Here is a 21,666-nt window from a genome sequence, read left to right on the forward strand (position 1 = left end):
GAATAGAACATGTTTAGGGTGGAATATGATAATGTGCCTTTCTGAATATCATCTTCTGCATACAGTTCTTCCTAAACACTCACATTATGTTATTAAGTGCAATTCTGTTATGTAAATGGTTTAGCAGAACTTTCTAGTAACAGTCACTTATTCACTTTGGATTCCTGTCACGTAAATGTTTCTGGTGAACAAAAAAATGTTATCAAAGACATCAATCTTCATGATTTGGATATACAAAGACCCCCTAATTAAACATTTGGACAGCAAGATATTGCTCTTCTTGAAACCACTATAAATTCTAAAGTCTGAATCAATTTTGTTAATAATTTTGTATAGCTAAATGGATATTTTAGATATCACTATCATTCCCACAAACACCAACACCACCTGGTGCTCTGGATAAAGACCCCACTCGGAGAGAGCACTTGTGCAATAGATGTCATGGGAATTGAGGTTCAACGTAGTACTGTTAGGGAGGTAATGGGGGCCTGCTTATACAAGACTATAGAGATGAATTTACAGTGACTGTAATGTCCACTTATTACTTAAATTACAGGAATATTTCATGATCTTCCTTTATGTTCACTGAGTTGATGTTTCTTCAAAAAAAAAAATTTAATACTGCAGAAAAATAGGAAAAGGAATCTTGTGGAGTCTTTTAGAAGATTGTTCTACAATCAACAAGATGTTCTTTAGCACTCAAATGAGCTTTCACAGTGAAATATACTTATTTGTTTAAACAGATTAAGATAAAGCACTGATACTATTTATTTCATGTGCTGATGGCCAAATCTCTTACCCTCACTAGGGCCCCTGTAAATGAATAAATGTTGATGTGCATGAATGGCAATTCATATCTAGGTGTGTTTAATACTTATTTCATGCTGGCCAGCAACAAATATCTCTTAAATTTGCCATGGTATGTTCACACATTTACAGATCGGGTCAGATTGTCTCAATTTAAGAGGCAAGTTATCCAAAGAGTATTCTTGACATAACCACGTAATTTAATGAAGATGTAGAGTAATGGGTGCTTACTACAAATGGTCTCTTAATGGTAAAACCATTGCAAACCTTAGAAAGCAGTGTCTGTCAAGCCACCATGAGATCTATTCCTGCTCAGACATTACATCATTAGCTAAAGATTTTGTTGAAAAAATGTCTAAAACAAAGTACTTTAAGGACTATTTCAAAAGTAACAAACTTGTAACAATTTTGTTCTGGTCATAAATATACAGAGAGAAATGTTGATAAGACAGTATTTAAGGCACGTAACAGTCTTTGAGAATACAGAAGATTCAGCCAACTTAAATTAATGGTTCTTTCCCTTGTTTAGTCCGCAAAACTGTACAATTACACAAATGTTGTGCTGCAGATACATCTTCCAAGCAATCCACCAGTTTATCTTCACACTAGGACAATGATCTTTTCACCAGGACATACCCCCAAAAATGTTATTTATTCATTGAGCAAAGTCTCTATTAAAATACACTTGGAAATTGACTAAAAATATTTTCTTTATATTAAAGAAATTTTTCAGAGAGTCATCAGAACAGATTTGTAAGTGTTGTTTGCGGAGGGCTTCGAGACTCATGTACATCTAAGCTGCCAGGCACCGATGTTAGTACGGAGGTCACAGTTGGCATGGTAGGGTTTGTTAAGTCTGTTAATGTGGTTGGAGTGCTTGAGGGGCTCATTGAGGCATTAGATATTTCTGAAGCTGGTCCTGAAGGAGTCCCAGCTTGAAGTGTGGAATCTGATGTTTTGTCCACTCCATTGTTTTCTTGACGCAGGAGGTTCCTTCTGAATTTGGCTCTTGCATTCTGAAACCAGACCTAAAATAAAAGTCACATTGTGTTAGATGGTGGGCGCCTGTTGGAGCTAACAACTATAAAAAATATAAAGAGTGACACAAATAAAAAAACAATGACCAGTATCTACTTATGTGGTTTCGCATAAAATCTGTTTCACAATTTGGTTTTGTGCATATAATCTGCTCATTAAAATGTATCAAGTGATGACATACTGCTGAGGCACAAAACTTCTAGTATCATTCCACACTCTTGAAAGGCTTTCAAAACTGTTTTTGTTGTGAACAGGTCAAGAATGAGACAGACTGGGGAGAGCATGGTCATTCATGGTCATTCACCTCACTATAAAGTAGAACAGTACCATGGTGAACATTTCACCTCAGGGTACTTACTAAAGTACTTAAAGGAGCAACACTTATTACGGGAATCCTCACTGGCTCAGATCTCTATTCGTCTCTATATAACCCCCCTCCCATGCATACATTTGGCAGATCATCTTGCCCACAAAAGCAATCACATGGTTCAGACATGCATAGTCCATCAGCACATAACCAAGGGCTTTGCATCTCAAGTTACCAAAGCTAAGCATAGGTCATGGTGTAGGGCAAAGAAAACAACCTATTTTTGCAGGCACAAAGCTCAAGCTGTGAATTCTTGCATAGGAAGTGATGAAAATATATATTTGAAGAAATAATTTAAGTCACCAATGTAAAAAACGCAGGTTAATGAATCAGCTATTATTTGAATCCTAATACCTCTACGATTATAGAATTGTTTGTCCACAACATAAAAAATGCTCATATATAATCTAAAGAAATCACTTGGCTACCTGTAAGACTCTTTTGGTTAAACCTGTCTTCTGAGCTAGCTGTTTTAAGTCCTTTGCATCCGGGTTGTGGTTAATTGCGAAGTACGACTTCATTGTCCGTAGCTGATGGTGTTTGAAGGAAGTCCTCATGCGTTTGGTTTTCTGGTTGGGTGTGTACTGCTGGTCTCTGTCCATATGGTCTCCATCATTTTCATTGCAGCTAAGTGCTAATCGAGACAGCACAGGAGATGTTATTAATTACAGTACAAGGCGCCTACATAGCATATTCACACGCAATGCATGTTCCATCAATTGCACATTTAGCCTGGAGTTGGCTTACAAAATACAAGGCTATCAAACCAAATAGTATGATCCATTATTAGCGACATAAGTGTTAAACATGGATTTCTATAATAATATTTATATGTCATGGATGAGGATGATTATTTTTTTAATATCTGAAACAAGCATTTAGAAGCAGCATCATACGTGAAGCTGTATTTTTGTAACTTTTGTAACTATAGAGTGAAAAGCTTCAATAAATTGGATGATCAGTTCTGAAAAGTATATAATATATATTATAATATAAAGTCTATAATGTTTCAAAAGTACAAAATAAAGCAAACTTTGGCACTCCAACTCTAGTTTTGAGTATCTCCCATGATCAAACCATTCTTACCCAATCAGTCCCTCACCTTGTATCGCATTCTTCCCCTATTATAATAGCACTATAGAATCTGCTGGTGCTCGATTAATAAAATACAATGTAAGAATAAATTCCTCACACAATCCTTCTTAACAGCAACATCGAGGCATTACATGCCTTAGTGGTATAAAATACCCACCATGCCTTAGTGTACATTACATTTTACTTAATTATTTTAATTCTACAACCCTAGCAAATCAAAAGCCGAAGTTCCAAGATTTCCTTAGCTCTTGGTTAGATTGTATTACATTTACAGGCACCTACCCACCCTCTAGACCTGATTTATGTACCAGTTAATTAAAAAAAATTATAGGTTATGAATCCCACATAAGAAGAACTAGAGGACATGATGATAAAGATTGTATTCCAAATTATGTAACCCAACAGACATAAACACAAAAATCCCCATTTTGTGCTGTTATGGAAGAACAGTGCATAACATACATGAATATACAGTATCTTTATGTGATGAAAATATTTTTAGATGATCCCAAGTCTAAAAAATCTCATGTGTGTAAAAATAACGTGAGTGCTTCCCAACTATAACCATATAACAGCACATTCTATTTAGGTAGACTTAAATTGGATGTCTCTCACTACCCTCTCAATTCCAATCATAGCTTTGAGAAATGTATCATGTCCACAAGCCTTCTATGAAAAAGATCCCCTATTTTAACTCTTACACCCTCGTAGTCAGAATGCAGATATATTGGGTGGCAGTGGTCTGTGAAGATGTCCGTGGTCGAGGCAGCTTTCCCCATATAGAAAAGACACCCCTGTGAATTATAGAATTGACCCATCTAGTTTGGCTATTTGTTCCTGCTGTCGAAACATCAACCCTTCATCAGGCCTTGGTCTTGTCTCAGATTACGAATACCCTTATGCCTGTTCTATGCATGTTTAAATCCCGTCACTATATCAGCCTCTGTGAGGGAATTTACAGTAAATATGTGTTGGGTAGGCCTTTGGCTTTTAGCATCTGTGCTAGGATTAGCAAACTGATTTAGAAAGATAATACTGCTTTAAGAGTCTAGAATCCCGTCATGTTCAGCTTATGAATGGTATAATAACAGATTTTGCCGCTGTGGATTAACGACATCTATACCAGATAATTAACTTGTGATTTATTAAAAAATAGCCAGGGGTGTTTTGCCTCTGGATAGACGTTTCTCAGCAGTCACTAGTTGTTCGTGCCACTGTTTGACATGAATACGTTTCGAGATGCACTTCCGTCGCGCACATATATTTCCAAAGCAACATGCTACTTTAAACTACTTCAAATCACGTAATTACAGGATAAATACGCAGTATTAGCCACGTATTGCAAAGAGCATAGCTAATTAGGCGAGCACAGATTTAAGTCTTGCAACAAATGCTGGGACAGCAGGGTATTGGCAAACTGAAACTAAACTGAAAATAGGGACTGTTCCTAGAAATTCTCGTTGGTTGGCAATTATGCAAGAATATTCTTCAATACAGATTGGGTATCTTTAGCCACTGTGACAAACACCAGGTTATTTCTAGGCCTACACTGTCACTAACACACACATATATATATATATATATATATATATATATATATTTATGTATATATCAAAAATATACAAAGCTTACTGACTCAATATATGATACAATTTTCCCTAAAGGGATACATTTTCCATTTAATTCTTTGTTGTGTTTCTTATGTATGTTTAGCTTCATTTGTTTTCTTTTTTCAATACAAATAATTTGTAATAATACATATGGACAGTCATTACCATTTTCTTTCTAGGCCATCATTGTATCCCTATTTCTGTGAGAACCTCTAAACTGTCTCACGGAACAGCTGCCTCTTCATGTCATTCGCCCATTCACAAGTTCCTAGTGCAAATTATAGGTAATACAATGCATGTAAGACAGACAGAACCAAATTCCAGAAGGCCATATACAAGCTACCCTCGTCATCATAGCTCTTTATTAAAAATGTAGATCTATCTATCTATCTATCTATCTATCTATCTATCTATCTATCTATCTATCTACCTACCTATCTATCTATCTATCTATCTATCTATCTACCTACCTATCTATCTATCTATCTATCTATCTATCTTTCGTATATTATATATATGTTGAAATAGTTGTTTTTTGCTTTTCTGTTGTATACGTTTAGAACCGACTCTATTAATGTAGTAGCATGTATCAAATACAATATTTGATTTTTGAATGTGTATGTGGGGTTACGAAGAGTAACATAATCTTGGTGTCAGCGAACCTGTATTGTATGAAAGGAGAACCCTGTGCCACATTATTTAACTCATTATTATTCAAAACAAGGACCAATGCAATCTCATTTTTTTCTTTTCTTCTTTGATCCTTTAGCTTGACAGGGAAAACCATCGTTTTTTAAAACCAATGATTTAAAGAAGCGGTCGAGGTTTGCTTTACGGTTTTAATCTATATATCAGCATAGATATCAAAGTATATTGAACCACATTTAATGTTTCCCAAACTAAATCAAGCTTCCTTGATCTGTAAAAGAGCTAGATTTGATTCACTGAGATACATTTTCCAATAGCCTACAATAGAATGAAATGCGATAAATTTTAACTCATGGGTCTGGATCTGGCCTAAACTGTTTCCACTCATTTATTTTTGGTTCGCATGCCAAGACAGTTTGGGAAATGTTCATGAAGGCAGATTATCATGAAAATAACAAACTAGAAAAATGATGTTTTGCCCTGTTGGACTATGTATTTGTCTACATAATACTCCTTATTTGTAGCTTGGTCTTGCTTTACAATGCCGATCTCTAGAATCCATGACCAACAAGCCTATCTATGAAGCTTTTTACCCTTTGCCAGTGGCAATATCATCAGCTAAGTCTGCCATATAATTGATTAGTTATAAAATTAGATATATATATAGTGCATCCAAAAGGAACCTCAGGGAAATATCACAATGGCTACCAACCAATAAGACATTTTAGCACCTACTATTCCCATCACCAAACTATTATTATTAAGTGTTGAAGTCCACGTGTTTGGTCAAAATTGACAGAGGATGATTGGGAGTGTCTGGGGCTACTATTTACCGCCTCTTTCAACACCCCTAAAATAATGACGCTCTAGACACACGCCTAATGGGAAATTCAATCAGGCATATTACTAATCACAACATTAAAGAAGAAATAAGGAAATGTCCACTATCATTTTGTTTTCGGATAATATCTAAGAAAAGTTAGAACGTTTCATAAATGAAAATGAGATAGTCTCACGAACCCATAGATAACAAAAATGCAGTAATAAATATACACTGAGTGGGTATAAAACTATTATACGATAAACTTCCTCACTCATGCACTCTAGCATACAAATTACTAACACAGGCGACCAAGACTAAAAGTTTCATCTGGAGCACATACAATCAACCTCAAACAATAATCAAAGTAGACCTTAAAGTATAATTTTATAACTTAAGTACTCCTCTCTATATAACCACAGTTGAAATGTTCAAAACCGGGCACGAGTTAATCTCCCTGATAACCAGCTACTATAACTATTCGATAATGGTGTTTCAAGAATTAAAATCAGAGCAATAATCCAAGAGATCTTTCACATCTCTTTACTTTCCCAAGGATCAGACAGCTCATAAGACAACACAGCCCACAAAATACAGTGCATGTGCTACCAACATGTTCTGGCAAGAAAGGGTTAAGAGATGTTTGTGTTAAAATTACAAAAAACAAAAAAATTGTACGTTTTCAGCGAGACGCAGTATTACTTTGTTATTGTAAAATGTGCATCTATTCTTCATTTAGAACACTGGATGTGTACAGCCCGAGTACATGGATGTGTAGCGCATCATTACCAGTTTCTGGAATCGCATTGTTTTTGAATTATTCAAAGGAAAATGGAGCAATGTCATTATTCCAGAGGTAACACCAGGAAAACTTGAGAATGTCGCACACTTGAGAAGGAGCAGCTTGCTTTTGAAAAAGATCCTGTAGTGTGATGCGTTACCGCTCTTGGCTTCCCTCTCCAGCAGCATGGAAAATAATGTACTGATTCTGTAAGATCTGGCCGGAAGCATTTTCAATTAGTTAACTTACCGGAATGGTAAAGTGAAGAAAGCATTTACTTTGTGTAAATGCAAGCATAGATTGAAGGCAAAATCTACTTTGTTTTTTTTTTTTGATATTTTAATAAGATTATAACATTTATAATACAACAGAGATAAAAGGCTTCATCGATGCCTAATATTACTGACTTGTAAAATGGGAACAGGTCTTGGACCTTGAAACAATAACATGAATTGCTGTATGATCTGCGTGACCATTATGCACACGCAGGCTCAGTCAATATATAAGTATGGACGTCTGAGGTTTTTGTTTTCACTGCCAATTATATATATTATAGCACAAAAGGATCAAGGCCTGAGATTAGAACAAATGTTTGATGTGAACAACAAGATTGTTTTCTCAGTGTGGTATCAAGATATACACTTTTCTATATAAAAACATATAGATGGGTAGATGAGGCTGAAAAAATGTTTTATTGGCTTTCTGTACTCCTCATCATTTTTTGGTATCAATAATAATGGTAGGATGATGCTTTTCATGAAATTGCCATAGAAATTGCTTATGTGAATCTACTTGTACTAAAACATTATATAATTGTGTACTATACAAGTTCTATGGGCCTACTGAAATTTAACACAACTTGAACACCTTCTTCGTCTCAAAACTCCAAAGCCAACATGACGATCACCCTAGATTATTATTATTATTATTATTATTATTATTATTGAAGGAATTGTAGCCTAAATTACAATTAAGTAAAACAGAGATTATTATTGTGCTATGCTGTAGAGCGATAGACTGCCGAAGCTCAATCAGAATTATCTATAGTGCTGAACAGGCTCCTGATCCCCTTCTGATCCCCTTACAGTGTGCCAAGAATGATATAATATATTGTAAGATCTTTACAGTCTCCAATGTATGGGTTCGTTTTTTTATTAGTTAAAATCTGCTCTAAAGAGATATTTTTGGGGATAAATTAAAGCAATGTTTATGGAATTTTTAGGGAGGTGGGAAAAAAGTGATATCTCAGGGGACCTTGAATGTAGCTTGACCCTAGACAATGGTGGCAGTAAACGGGTTAATTCCTGCACTCTCATGAAGGAGCATTCACTGTGAGTTCCAACTCTATTATTGGAATGGAGGGAGGGCGATATTACTTACTGCGGAGTAAACAACCATGAGAATTTGAAGGTATGAGCTGGCTGATTGGCTGCCAAAGAGCACAGAAGCTGGCATTGGTCCACTGCGCTTTACATTATTAACCCATTAAGCCTTCTCAGCTGCATTCGATTTGAGGTCCAATAGAATGAATGGGCTGGTAGCTCTACGCCGTTTTTAATAACGTTAATTTTACTAGTTATTTTTTAAGCGGGAAAGATTTGCTTTATATTTCCCTTTTAATAATTTGATATATTTGACAATTTTCATTGTGGTCTAACATTAATAATTTTGACATTTAAGATTTAAAACAAAAAAAAAAACATTTCCTGCTGGGCTGTGCATGATTTTTTTTTTTTTTTTAATAAAAATAAATGTTCAGAACAGAGAGCCTAAGAAAATGATCTGGAAACCAAAATATATGTGGTTTACAAACTGGTTTCAATTTTCAGCCGTTTCTTTGGTCTCATTCTAAAAAAAAAAAAAATCAATTGCTTTTGAAAATAAATCTAGTATTAGCCGCAGCCAAAACTAACTGACTTGTCTCCAAAGGACAGCAAAACTTGTTATTGTAATAGTGACACATGAAATCTGTTGATTGCTTGCAAAGTACTCTGGCAAAAGCATGCGCCAATTCATTTCATTTCGCAATGTACAAAGGGTGTGCACTCCTAAAGTGTTCCACAGATTTAACTAAAAATAATTCCTTTCCGAGCTAAAAATTCTAAAGAATTCTCTTATATAAAAATTTGCAGAAACACCTTGTTAATAATAATTGGTCCATCGACCCCATAATGTCAAGTTGGGAGAGTATGCTTTTCAGGATTTTGTTAAAATTCTTTGTTAATAAATCATAAACATATGGCCTAGGGGGTAGATTCTGTAACAGTGCCTTGTAACGCAGTCCAACGTTACACATCAGTGCAAAAGCCAGTGAGAGATGTTTTGAGAAGCAGCAATCTGTACCTTGTGCTACTTTTCATATAACACGAGAAGGATGCCAATATAATCACATTAAGGATACGGTTTTAAGCAACAATTGCCTCCGGAGATCACTTGTGTTTCTTTTAAAACTCATCTTTAGTTGTATCGCGGTACTGCCTTTTTTTTTTCAAAGAAATTGTGTTTTTTTTTATAGATGCCAAGGGCTTGCAGACATTGTGAGAAACTATGGAGTTGAAAGCAGTTTATTTTTAGATAATATTTTATACAGCCGGTGGTTTCAGATTTGTTCTACATAAAGAATGATTTTAGAATAGGGAAATACAATGAAGTTCATTGTGAAGCCGGCTTTAGTTTGTGCCTTTTGTCTTACTAAAGCCTAGCTGGGTAAATCTCTTCTGGAGCAAAGGTGGAATGTACATTCACATGACAAATATAGTCAATTATTTATTTTTATTTTTTTTTTTAGTCTTCAGCTGGGAATTTGTGCAGAAATTTGAATTTAGAAAAATTAATTTAGAAAAAAATATATAAATTTTCAGGAAATTCTTAGTATAACATATTTTCTGATTTACAATTTCATTTTAAGTATTGTCTACACATTTTTTGGTAAGTCTTAGGAATTTGTTCATGTAATAAGGAAGGGGATAACCAGTATATCTGAATACTTTGGGCTTTATGATCTGACCTATATGTGTTCACTTTTATTACTGCGTTTAAAGAAAAGTTAATGATCACTCTGTATATACATGCCATTGGTTGCTTATTTTTTACGGGGTAATAGGAAGCATTAAATAACATATGTGAAATAAATCATCAATAAAACTTTAGCTAAAGAAACAAAGATACATTTTCAAGATGCCAAAGTCTTAGCTGACATGATTTACAATACTAAATTTAATATATATGTAATGTAAGCCTCTCTTGAGTGTGTGTATGTATCTATATATATATATATATATTATATATAGATCCTACTTTCATACATTAAGTTCACTCATTATATAAAATGTAAGAATTAATTTTGACTTGTACAAGCACAATAATACAAGGTGAGTTGAACAGACATAATTCATTTCCAACACACACAGCTTGTAAACTAAGACGTAAAGTAATTCCCATAAGTATAGCTAGAGTTCACAGCATTAACTCTTTCTAAGTTATTAAAACACCGCTATGTAAGTCTCTCTACCCCCATATATAAATGATATAAATATAGTTTTACTGCGATTTTAAAAGGTTGGTAGACGCAAACAGAGATATGGTATAAAGGGCATTAGTGAATATAGAAACACAATACTTTAAGAAGAAAATGTCTGTCCTTAGTACTAAAAACAAATATTTCACCGGCAGAAGAACAACTGACTGGATATGTATATAACTGACTGCTTAAATAAGCCAATCATCTTTCAAAGGTGTCTTTACATTCCCTGTTGCAGGATTTTTGTCTATTTGCCACCCTATAATAAAAAGAGTATTTTCCATTGAAAATAGAAGTATCTTGAGAACTGAGTTAGATTCATATCTGCTGGGTATCTGTCCAGATTTGGGGGTTTTAAGTACATTTGGTAAAGATGATGCCTTTATTGGCAAACTGAATAGAATTGGATGACAAGCATTCAAGACTTAGCTCTCTTTTTCAGGCATCTATTTTAGGTACTGACAAATTTTGCTTTTTTTTGTGCTGTCCACATATGCGTTTTCATGCAAAGGCAAAAGGATGGGTATAAGTCTAGCAGTGGAAAGGCATGATACATATATAGGCACAGCTATGCTAAGTCAAACAGCCCAGGCAAGAATTCACCATTTACAGGAGCAAACACTGCCAACCAGTAGAGGCATCTTGTGCCCACCTTTGACCACCTACTGACCCGGCCTATGTCTCAAGAACTGCATTTTTTTTAAAGAGGAGCTTCACTCAGCATTCAGACATCACCAGTTATATGCCTTCAGCAGCTGGCATTCATCAAAGGGTTTACCTGGCATTATCTATTTGCAAATACAATTAATGCAAACTCTTTTCCACCTTTTATTTTCCCAAACTAATTGAGTCTAATCTAAATAACTAGAAATGGGTGTGAAATTTGCTAAACAAAATTATAAACTTCCCTGCAATCCTTATTATTATTATTTAACACAGACCATAATAATATTCTAATATTTAACCCAAAATGTGTCTATGGCAGTTACACCTTCTAGGTGCCCATCTCTAGTCTATAGGGGCCCCCAGCACACTAACCTTAAAAACCTTAAAATATTGCTTAGCTGAGACCAATTTAAAGCTTAATTGCTTGTTAATTAGAGAAAGCCAAAAACTCTGGCAGGTTAGTAGGCCTCCAGCAAGCAAGATAGAAAACTGGTTATTTACTATATTTATAAGATATATTTAAGTAGAGACATGAATTAACCCTATAAGTGTAAGAAGGGACAGTTTATTTTTTTTTCCTTAAGCAAAATATAGAACAACCTCTGATATTAAAAGGGTTAATTGGTAATAAGAGTTAAGTGTTGATTAGCAGTCATAGCTCTGAATGGCAGATTGGCACCAATGATACCGCATTATGTTTGCACAGATATAATTAAGTCATTAAGTAGCCCCTGATAAGGACAGCCTTAATAATACATTAGGGAATTCGTGTGCACTTATCTTACAGTAAGAGAGGGGGCACTTCAGGAGGTACACATAGGGGCACCCTCCATGCAAGGACAGGGGGACATGATGGGGGCATTTGATTTGATTAAATAGTAACAATAATAATAATTATTATAATCACAATAATAATAATAATTATTATTATTATTATTATTAAAGCCATCTTTCAATGATCGACTGCACGGCAACAGCCAATGACAATAACCAGTAGTTGATAATATCTAGATGAATTATGACGTTTTCCCCGTCACATAGTATCACTGGAGGATGTGCATTGTATTGGCTTCGCTTGGAACCGGTTTATTTGGTAATTAAAAGCCATAAACAAACATCCTGAGGAGTTTGGCGAACACGCAGACCTGTCACGCGAACTCGGTATCGGTTATTTAAATCGGCGATGGCTATTTCCGAGTGGGGTCCCGCCACACGCTTTCTACTTTATATAGGGGAACCAGGGCTCGGTGAGTCTCCCCTCCGGTATATGGCTGCCGCCCGGCCTGCTCTGCCCGAATATTAACCGATCTAGCTCTATGCTGCGGAAATAAAATAAATGCAGCCGCGGGAATGAAAAACAGTCATTTAAATAAAATAAAAAACTTTTAAAACTGAGCGTGAGGAATCTATGGGTCTATGCATATCTTGTTATACACAATATGTACATATAAACACATACATAGATATATTTGCATTGATTAGCACGAATTTGTATTCAGCAAAAAACAGTTATCTAGATCGTTTGAGGAATCTCCCATTTGCTATACCCACACAAGGAATTTGTTACTTGAATGACGCCACACCCTTCTCCATTAACATGACGTCATAGGATGCTTTGAAAACCAGGATTCGGTCCAGATTATCCCCTTGGCGAATGCATTTTTTTTCTCTTTTACAACAATGCAAATATTTTTGAACGCTTTAATATATTTTCCGTTGCAGTTTTGCATTTTCTTGTCTTCTTAAAACGCGTCACAGAAATGATTTTACCATGAGTTCACATGGTCCTTAAATTGTCTTATTTAAAACATATCTTCAGATCCGGAGATTGGTAATTCCTCCCCATAGACTTTTGAATTAAACTTTTAAACCAATGCATGTATAGCCTTACAATGCTCTCTAGGGGGAGATGTAGAGCTGCAACTATAGTCCTCTGTCCTAAAATAAACGCTTTTCACAATTGTCTATTCGATTTTAATTTTATAAATATATATTATCGTTAAATACATTTATATTTATTATATATATATATTTAATATTCATATATTTAATATTTATACATATTATTGTTTCCGGATTATTTGCTGCTTTGAAAAAAATACAGTCTGTCCTCCAACTCCAATAATTTCATTAGGGTCTAAGCAAGCAGCGATTTTTTATTTAGCATTTGTTTTTTTTTATTTTTAGGAATCAGAGAACCCTTATTGTATATCCAATCTGCTGCTTAAAACATAAACCGAATTAGCATTGAACAAATTTATATTTTTATTTCAATAAAAAAAAATGGATATAGCGAAATTAGACCAGGAGATGATGGATTATTTAGGGGAAATGAATACATTTTATTGGCCGGCACAGATAGAGATGTGCATTCACATAAACTTTTCAGATGAAAATGGATCAACTTGGACTAAACACTTTTTTTGTTCCAACAAATAAGATTGCTATGTATTCTTTTAGTTTATATCCTTTAAAGATTTTCGTTTGGTCTCCGTCTCCGGGATTTTCCCAATAGTCTCAATACGAAAAAAATACAGAATATCGTATTTCTAGAGTAAACAATCCTCCTGCAATTATGAATCTTCTATGGGAATTATGTTTCGTGACTCGTATATACGGTTACTTTGTAGATAATAAACCAACTGGTTTGCAATAAGTAACTTCGTTAATATGTATCATAATTCCAATCTAAATAATCAAGTTAACAGTGCTTTCTCCATCAAATAGAACTATATTAAACGATTCTAGTAATTTGAATCTCCCTTCTTACTGCATTATTATTCTCACTTAACATTATAATTTATATCTGTAAATTGAGTGAATCATAATCAAATGCGAATTGTAAAATCTTACTAATGTCCAGATTTTAAGGTGGAATTCAAAAGCCCTTTGTATTCCACGTGTATTAGCTTTTTTGATGTTGATGTTTGTTTTCACCCATTCAGCATTATTTTATTATATTAATTAAAATTTTCATTTATGATTATTTTCATAACAATTGCTAATTATATATCGCACCATATCCAGAACGCATATCCAGAACCCACTGCCCTATATCCTATATGAGACTATACTGAAACTTGTGGGATTTTTGTTTTCTGCAGACCATTCCCTTGCGCCTTAGGACCTCATTTCCTATCACATTAAACCCACCATTGTCTTCAAGTGAAAGACTGGAGCCCCCCCAGCTCACAATACTCATAGAGAGATAAAACCAGCACAATACAGAGTGCACTCCACACAAAAACTTCACTCAGTGCTCACTATACTACCTTTTACCCTGGGAATTAAGCCCTCATTTTAGGCATTCAACTCCCAGGTCCCAGCCATCAGATTAAAACAAGTGAAAAAGTTTTTTAAAAAAAAGAAAGAAATTCTACCATCGTTTCTGAAAAAAATGGGAATACCTAAAAATATTAGTTATTAATTGGGATATATATATATATATATATATATATCGCAGCATTAATGAATATATATATATATATATATATATATATATATATATATATGTATAAATATAAATATATATATATATATAGGTTTATATATATATATATATATATATATATATATATATATATATATATATATATATACGGTTTCATCGCAGATTACATCATTTTTTTTGACCATATTGAGGCTGTGTCTGATCCATCTTTACATTTCCATAGACCCGTTAGTGCCCTGATTGTGTAGTGGAAGCTTGAATGAATAAATCATCTCTTATTGTGGGGTGTATTTCCTGAATCCACAGAGGGTATATCACAGGTGCTTTTGTGTGTGAAACAAGCTCCCGGGCATTGATTTACTGACCTAAAAAATACCCATCAAATACCAATCCTCCAAGAGAAGGCAGAGACTGTGATCACATAGTCTGCTTAATAATAAAGAAAGGAAAATGGGGGAAATGAGTCAAACAGAAAGGGATCTTTTTGAAGGTTCTGTTCCCTTCTGAGCTATTTTCTGCTTGTCAAGATTCATCCACATCTGAATTGCCCTGGCTAACTCTTTCAGACCTTTTATATTTACTGGGGCACAAAGGGAGCTATTTACCCCATTAAATAATAAACTTAGTATTGGGTTTAATAAGCTGCAACAGCAGTGCGGCTTTCCAATGGTTAATATTAACCCATTTAATAGCAATTACACCCATCATTTCATGGCTGGGCTCTTGTAGAAGGCTAACATGGTTAAATGAGTAATTATTGAACTACAAGACGAAAGGTGCAAATCTAAGGGCAGATAATGAAATCTACATAGATGGACGTAATAGCGGATCTCAAGGAAGAGACATTGTTTAAAGTAAAAATTTAAATCAGTTGTTATTCATGGAGAATGTAAGATTTTCTCCAAGTTTTTCGATTTGGTATGTTTTATTAATTCTATTACTCCATGTGCCCTGTATAAGCCTGTTTATAAGATTTTGTTTGCTAATTATTATAAAATACGGCTTTAAAACAAATAGAAACATGGTATAAAAGGCAAAGAAAATGTAAAACCATCAGGCAAATATGAGATATATAAAAAACCAGGAAAATCTATTAATTCGAGTGCAAATATCTCATTCTTAATATGTTTAATATAATATTAAGGAGAGAGAAAAAATGCTAGTAATAAATTGTGCAATTCGAACGAATTAAATGATCTAATAATAGAACGTTTATGAATGAATTTTTATTTGCTATATAAACATGAGTTTATTCCTTAATTCCAAAATATTATTTCACTTTGCCAATAAAATCGAACAAACACTACCCAGCAAATAACACCTGGGTTTTGTCTTTATGAAGCTGAAGGCTGGATATATACTGGCCTTAATATCTAAATCTAATAACTAATAAAAATGTATTTATGAATGTAATCAGCTGCACAAGTTCTATATCTCCACAAATATATATCTATCAATGGATTAATAATTAATGAGTATAATTTAATACAAAGGGTGATTCCTGTAATTTGCTTATGTTGGTTTATTTTCTATATAAAAAAGTATTTATAATTATATATATATATATATTATCATATATCCGTTTTTTAGTATTTCATCTCTGATGCAGTCAAGATAATGCATACACTTCTCTAAAACCAAAAAGAAGATAAAGAGTATTTCCCACTTTATGAGGTGAGCCAAAGTAATCCATAAAGTATATACCTATAGTAATTATTAAAACAAATACTGTCAGTAAAGCAGCAAATTAGACCATATTTCTGTAATTTATAAAAATACTTCAGGAGCAGCATTACTTTAGTTACATGAGCTTTCTGTAATTTGCATTTGATTGCCAAACGCTCCAATCAAATCTGTCACTTTGAACACCTGTTTAACCCCTGTATTGCCAAATATTTCTTAGTATACTGAAGGCTTCCTGTGCCAAACGAGGAGGTTCCATTAAGCACCTTTATGAATGGAATCATATTACAAAATAGTGTCTTACAAGCATGTCTCATTATAGAGAGAAGGAGAGCACCGGAAGAGGAGAGAGAAGAAGGAAAGAGAGAAAGAGATAATAGAAAAAAAAGAGTTTGTATACATCTAATAGCCTATATACATATGTAGCCACACAAATACAAAATAGTTATTCTTTCTTGTTAAATTATCTCTTAAGAACACTCTTCTTTACTGCCTGCCTGTAAATGGCTGCATTTATACCTGAACAAGCTAAGATTCTGGCTCATGCAATTACCAGCTTGACAGCATTAAATGCAAATAATTATACCCAGCTAGGCTATTATTAACAGTTGAGATTTAATAAACGGAAGCTGTTTTGTGTAATCAAGAGGAAAACACTGTATTATGAATGCATAAAAATGGTTGCCACTTCTTACCTGCATTATAGGCTGCCAGATCTGCACCAGGCCCTGGACTCTTCCTCTTCCTCGGCCTCCCTTTTTGCACAGTCCCCACGCCATTGTAATAAGGCAACCCTAGGGGGTTAGCCCCAGACCCTAGTCCTGAGCCCTTCCCTGATGCTACTTCCGAGTGATTGAAATGGACTTGATACTCTCCCTGTATCAGAGTCTCAAAGTGGAGTCTGCAGTATACTAAATTGTCCTTCATCCCAAAATGGTCCCCAGTGGTCAGCATCTTGTTGCAAGTGTTACAGGTAAAGCAGTTGAGGTGGTAAACTAAGTCCCTTGCTCTCATCACCATTTCTGAAGCAGAGATTCCTAAGTGACATCTGGCGCATCTCTGGACAGAAAACCTCCTACAAAAGCAGAATAGGTTACAATTAGCCAGCAGCCCCCAAAAAATACTTTTTCACTCACAAGCATTTTTTCACTCTCACAGATTTTAGGGGGTAGAATTAGATCCCTGTATGATGGTTAGTACACCTAGTTGCTTTATACTAAAACCTCAAGAACTTCGAATAATATTTACTTGTTTATGTATTTTTCAAATAGTTTATAAAAAAAAAACAATCATCAAGTACTTATCTGTAACTGGTTACTTTACATGATTACTCCTCATGGAGAAGCAAAGTTTTTATAGCTAAGGTATTATAAATTCTCATTTCAACTACTTGCTGCAGTCTGTTCTAAAGGATAAATTAGCATTGTGGTATTTCACTTCTGGTCACAAGATAAAGACGTGCTACTAGTTTACCGAGTAAAAGTTGAAGGCCTTTTGATATTTAGAACGAAAAAACACGAAAAGCAAGGGTTTTATCATTATTACAGTTGATCTTCCTTCTGCCGACCTTGATTGAAAACCACTGTAAGTATGGGGCAGTGGCACTCTATGTGATTTGGAAGTACCCCCACCCTCCACAAACAATACACATTATGGGGGTGATATGTGTGTGTGTGTGTGTGTTGTCATTTATGCAGCTCTACATAACACACACTAATAAATGATAAAAGATCTGCTATCAGTTATATATGGATACATCGGCAGTGAATGGGTTACAGGGTAGGAGGGGGTACCTGTAATAGTCCTCTTTGCAGTAGATGCTGCCATCTTTGCTGAAGCAGGTAAGTTCAGACTCCAGGTTTAATTTACATTCACAGCACTTGAGGCAGCGCATGTGCCACTGTTTGTCCACTGCCAGGAGGTAGTACCGGTCGGAAATCTTCCCCCCACAGCCGGCACACAAGGCTGCCCGGTCACTGCTGATAGAGGGCATGGTCTGGGTGGAAACATTGGAGAAGATATTAATATTTCATACAAAGGCTCAGTAATAAATTGGAATTAGACTCATACAGCAGCATGCAAATCCCTATCAGCCACAAACCCCCAAAACACTCTCCATTACGCTAGAGGGTCGGTTGGCATTCGCAGAACAAAATTCTATCTATCTATCTATCTATCTATCTATCTATCTATCTATCTATCTATCGAATAATCATCAGTAAATGCATATATATATTAAGGACTATCCCTGTAATCACTGCGCTTCAGTTTAGCAAAGATAACATTGAATATATCAATCTCTCTGTCTACTTTGGCAATTAATTTGATATCAAATATAATAAAGAAGATTGAGGGGCTAGGAGCTTCTTGCACACCACAAAGGGGATATTATATTTCTTAACAAAGCAAAAAGGGTGCCTGATGCGTTTTTATGGTTAATTATAACTAAAATATCATCCGGGTTATAATTTGGAATAAGAAAGGGGATTTGTTTAATATTTTTTTAAAAAAAGCAATTCAAATGTATCTCTTGCTTTGTGTAGTTGGAAGCTCATTATTTAAAGAGCGTTTGAATATATAATAATAATAATAATAATAATTATTATTATTATAAATGTACATACACATTTATGCGTATATTTTATATTTATAAAAACACACATATAATATGGGCCTTTTTTTTTTTTTGCAAGTTAGGGAAAATTATTAAGTCTGTTGCTAATCCAGTGTATATCTTGAAAAGCTATGGTATAAATTAATGTCACCTGTTTTTAGCAAAAAAATAATAAAAATAAATGAATTCATTAAAAAGAATAAGTAATTGAAATAAAAATACAATATAATACAGTACCGAATTTATTAACTACAGCGAGTCGGCAATCATCGATTAATAGGATATACCCTTGCAGACATGATTACATGAAAATCATATGATATGTATTTTTAGTTTCCGGTTTTAAAACAAGATCATCATACACATTTTTAATTTACAATTTAGACACATCAGAAAATCGAATTTTAATATTGCAAACAATGGCAGATATCAATTTATGTGAAGTATAAACGCAACTGATATATACATAATATCGCATAATAAGCATGAATTATTTACACATTTAATTTTATTTAGTTTTTATATGATATTTAAAAGGTTATCTCTCTTGCTCTCTTACCTTTCCCAGTGTAGTATTTTATATTAATGAGTCATTTTAGCACACGTGGGATAATTACAACTTTCACTAACAAACACAAATGTACCTATCTATGTAGTATTTAACTTTTTTTCTGGAAGACATTAGTTTCTTATTTTTTCTTGTATGTAAGCGATTTCCCAGTAAATTGTGTTTTTTCAGGTATATAGTCAAGAGAAAAAACTATGTATTTTCATAAGTTTTGGCGAATTCTCCAGCCACCGAGAGTAGTGAGGGTTATATCGTTTTTTAATTGTTGTAATAAATTTCTTAGTTTTGAGAAAAGGTATATGACAGGAAAATAAAATGAAATTTCATTTCCTGGCCGATACAGCGAAAGACACATGCATTGCATTAAAAAATACATAAATTGTATTAATCGCAAAACATATCGATAAATTATCCATACAATAACTCGCAGAACTCTATTTCATGAGGTGCCCTAGGTCTTCTACTTATAACAAAAACAGATAGAAAGTAAGATATAGATAATAGATAGATGATAGATAGATAGATAGATAGATAGATAGATAGATAGATAGATAGATAGATAGATAGATAGATAGATAGATAGATAGATAGATATTGTTTTCTTACTGCCTACCCCAGTGCGTGGTGATGTTTGTGTTCTCAGTCCAAACGAAAGTGTATAAATTCGTATAGACTAGTCTATGTGCCTACTTTATCTTATGGTTTTTTTTTACCTTCCCTTCTGCCCAAGCCCTACCCGAGGTGCGTACCCCAGAACTCTGCCTACCGTTTCAGTTTCCCCTCTGTCGATTGCGGAGCTGATTGCTGAGGTTTCAGTCTTGGATCTTCTGTCCATCTCATCGATGACCCCATGCATCTCCCCCCCTGATAGGCTGTGGAAAAGCATTTCTGGAGCGTGGAAAGAACACGAGTGGGAATCTTTGCAGATGCTTTGGTAGCTGGAGCCTAATTCCATAAACTGAAGTCCTAAGCCATGCATTGAATGTCAACCCAGCAAGAGGAGAGCTGTGTCCTGGGATTGTCCTTGTCCAACAGATCAAACCACAAGCACGAAAGACAAAAGTCAAAACAAGTCAGGAGGTCCCAGGCTACCCTGCCTCGGGAATATCATGTGATGTCTCCAGGAACTGAGCAGGTCTAGAAGTATGACCTTAAGGACATCTCTCCAGATCTTCAGGTGGTCTCTGAAGCTGCAGATGATGCCAGAATACGGGTATCAGCAGCGTTGCCTTTTTATTGTATATAGAAAAATGTTGGAACAGAGATTCAAAAGATCTGTTAGAAAAGAAGCAATGCAACAACTAGGCCCGGTCCATATTTGACATGCAGAAGGGACAACATGAGCCAGTCATCTGCAATATCCTCAGCAAGGAGGCAAAGTTAGGATTCACTGCCCGAAACGTTGTCTGAAGCCCAGCACTGAGAAATTACAAAATAATTCAAATGAATATTCTGATTTATTAAGCACGGTTAAAAAAAAAATAATAACCAAGCCAAGACTGGAGGATGTTAGGAGCTTGAGATCTTCCACGGACCGTTGTTGTGTTAAGTTTTTGCTTCTGCAGGCAGGGCTGTGTGTGAGTAATGGGGGAGGAGGGTCCTCTGCATGGACTTGGTGTAATCCCTTAAAGTGAGAAGCTCTCTCCTTTATTTCTGCTCTGCAGTCCTCCGTGCAGTCACAACTGCACCTTTTCTACAGGGCCTCTGACGTCAGCACCTTGCCCTCTCCTCATTGGCTACAGTCTGCTACTGGCTGCTTATTATAGCACGGTGTGTGTCGGGTGGGGGAGACAGCGGTTTGCAAGCAGCGTAGGGCCCCCCTGCCACCCTGTCCCTGCGTGTCAGAGTGGGTACGGGTAGGGCATCATCTGGGATTTGGATCCTAGCTCAAGTTTACATTCATAAATCATCCATTTCGTGTTATCGAAAGCTGGAAGTCACCTGAACACTAAGTATACTATAATATAGCATTGTAATACATTTCACAAGCCCTGCCAC

The 21,666-nt window shown here is 35.0% G+C and overlaps 1 protein-coding gene across 1 annotated transcript; it reads right to left on the bottom strand.

Annotated features, from left to right (window-relative positions):
- Window positions 1–222: 222 nt before the first annotated feature.
- On the bottom strand, window positions 223–21,299 carry LHX2 (LIM homeobox 2). Its single transcript, XM_053472683.1, has 5 exons — window positions 20,435–21,299; window positions 18,280–18,482; window positions 17,182–17,561; window positions 2,641–2,846; window positions 223–1,835 (listed from the first exon to the last, which is right to left on the bottom strand). Exons 1-5 carry the CDS (start codon window positions 20,645–20,647, stop codon window positions 1,548–1,550), a joined length of 1,290 nt encoding a protein of 429 aa, XP_053328658.1. The 5' UTR covers window positions 20,648–21,299; the 3' UTR covers window positions 223–1,547.
- Between the last annotated feature and the right edge of the window lie 367 nt (window positions 21,300–21,666).

This window comes from Spea bombifrons, chromosome 8, assembly GCF_027358695.1.
Source record: "Spea bombifrons isolate aSpeBom1 chromosome 8, aSpeBom1.2.pri, whole genome shotgun sequence".
Classification (NCBI taxonomy): domain Eukaryota; kingdom Metazoa; phylum Chordata; class Amphibia; order Anura; family Pelobatidae; genus Spea; species Spea bombifrons.

Excerpts from the sequence above, each read along its gene's own strand:
- LHX2 (XM_053472683.1), bottom strand. The coding sequence starts at position 20,647 with ATGCATGGCTTAGGACTTCAGTTTATGGAATTAGGCTCCAGCTACCAA. Across the intron at positions 18,483-20,434 it reads ACAGAGGGGAAACTGAAACG|ACCATGCCCTCTATCAGCAG; the intron begins GTAGGCAGAGTT and ends GTTTCCACCCAG. Across the intron at positions 17,562-18,279 it reads TGCAAAGAGGACTATTACAG|GAGGTTTTCTGTCCAGAGAT; the intron begins GTACCCCCTCCT and ends CTGCTTTTGTAG.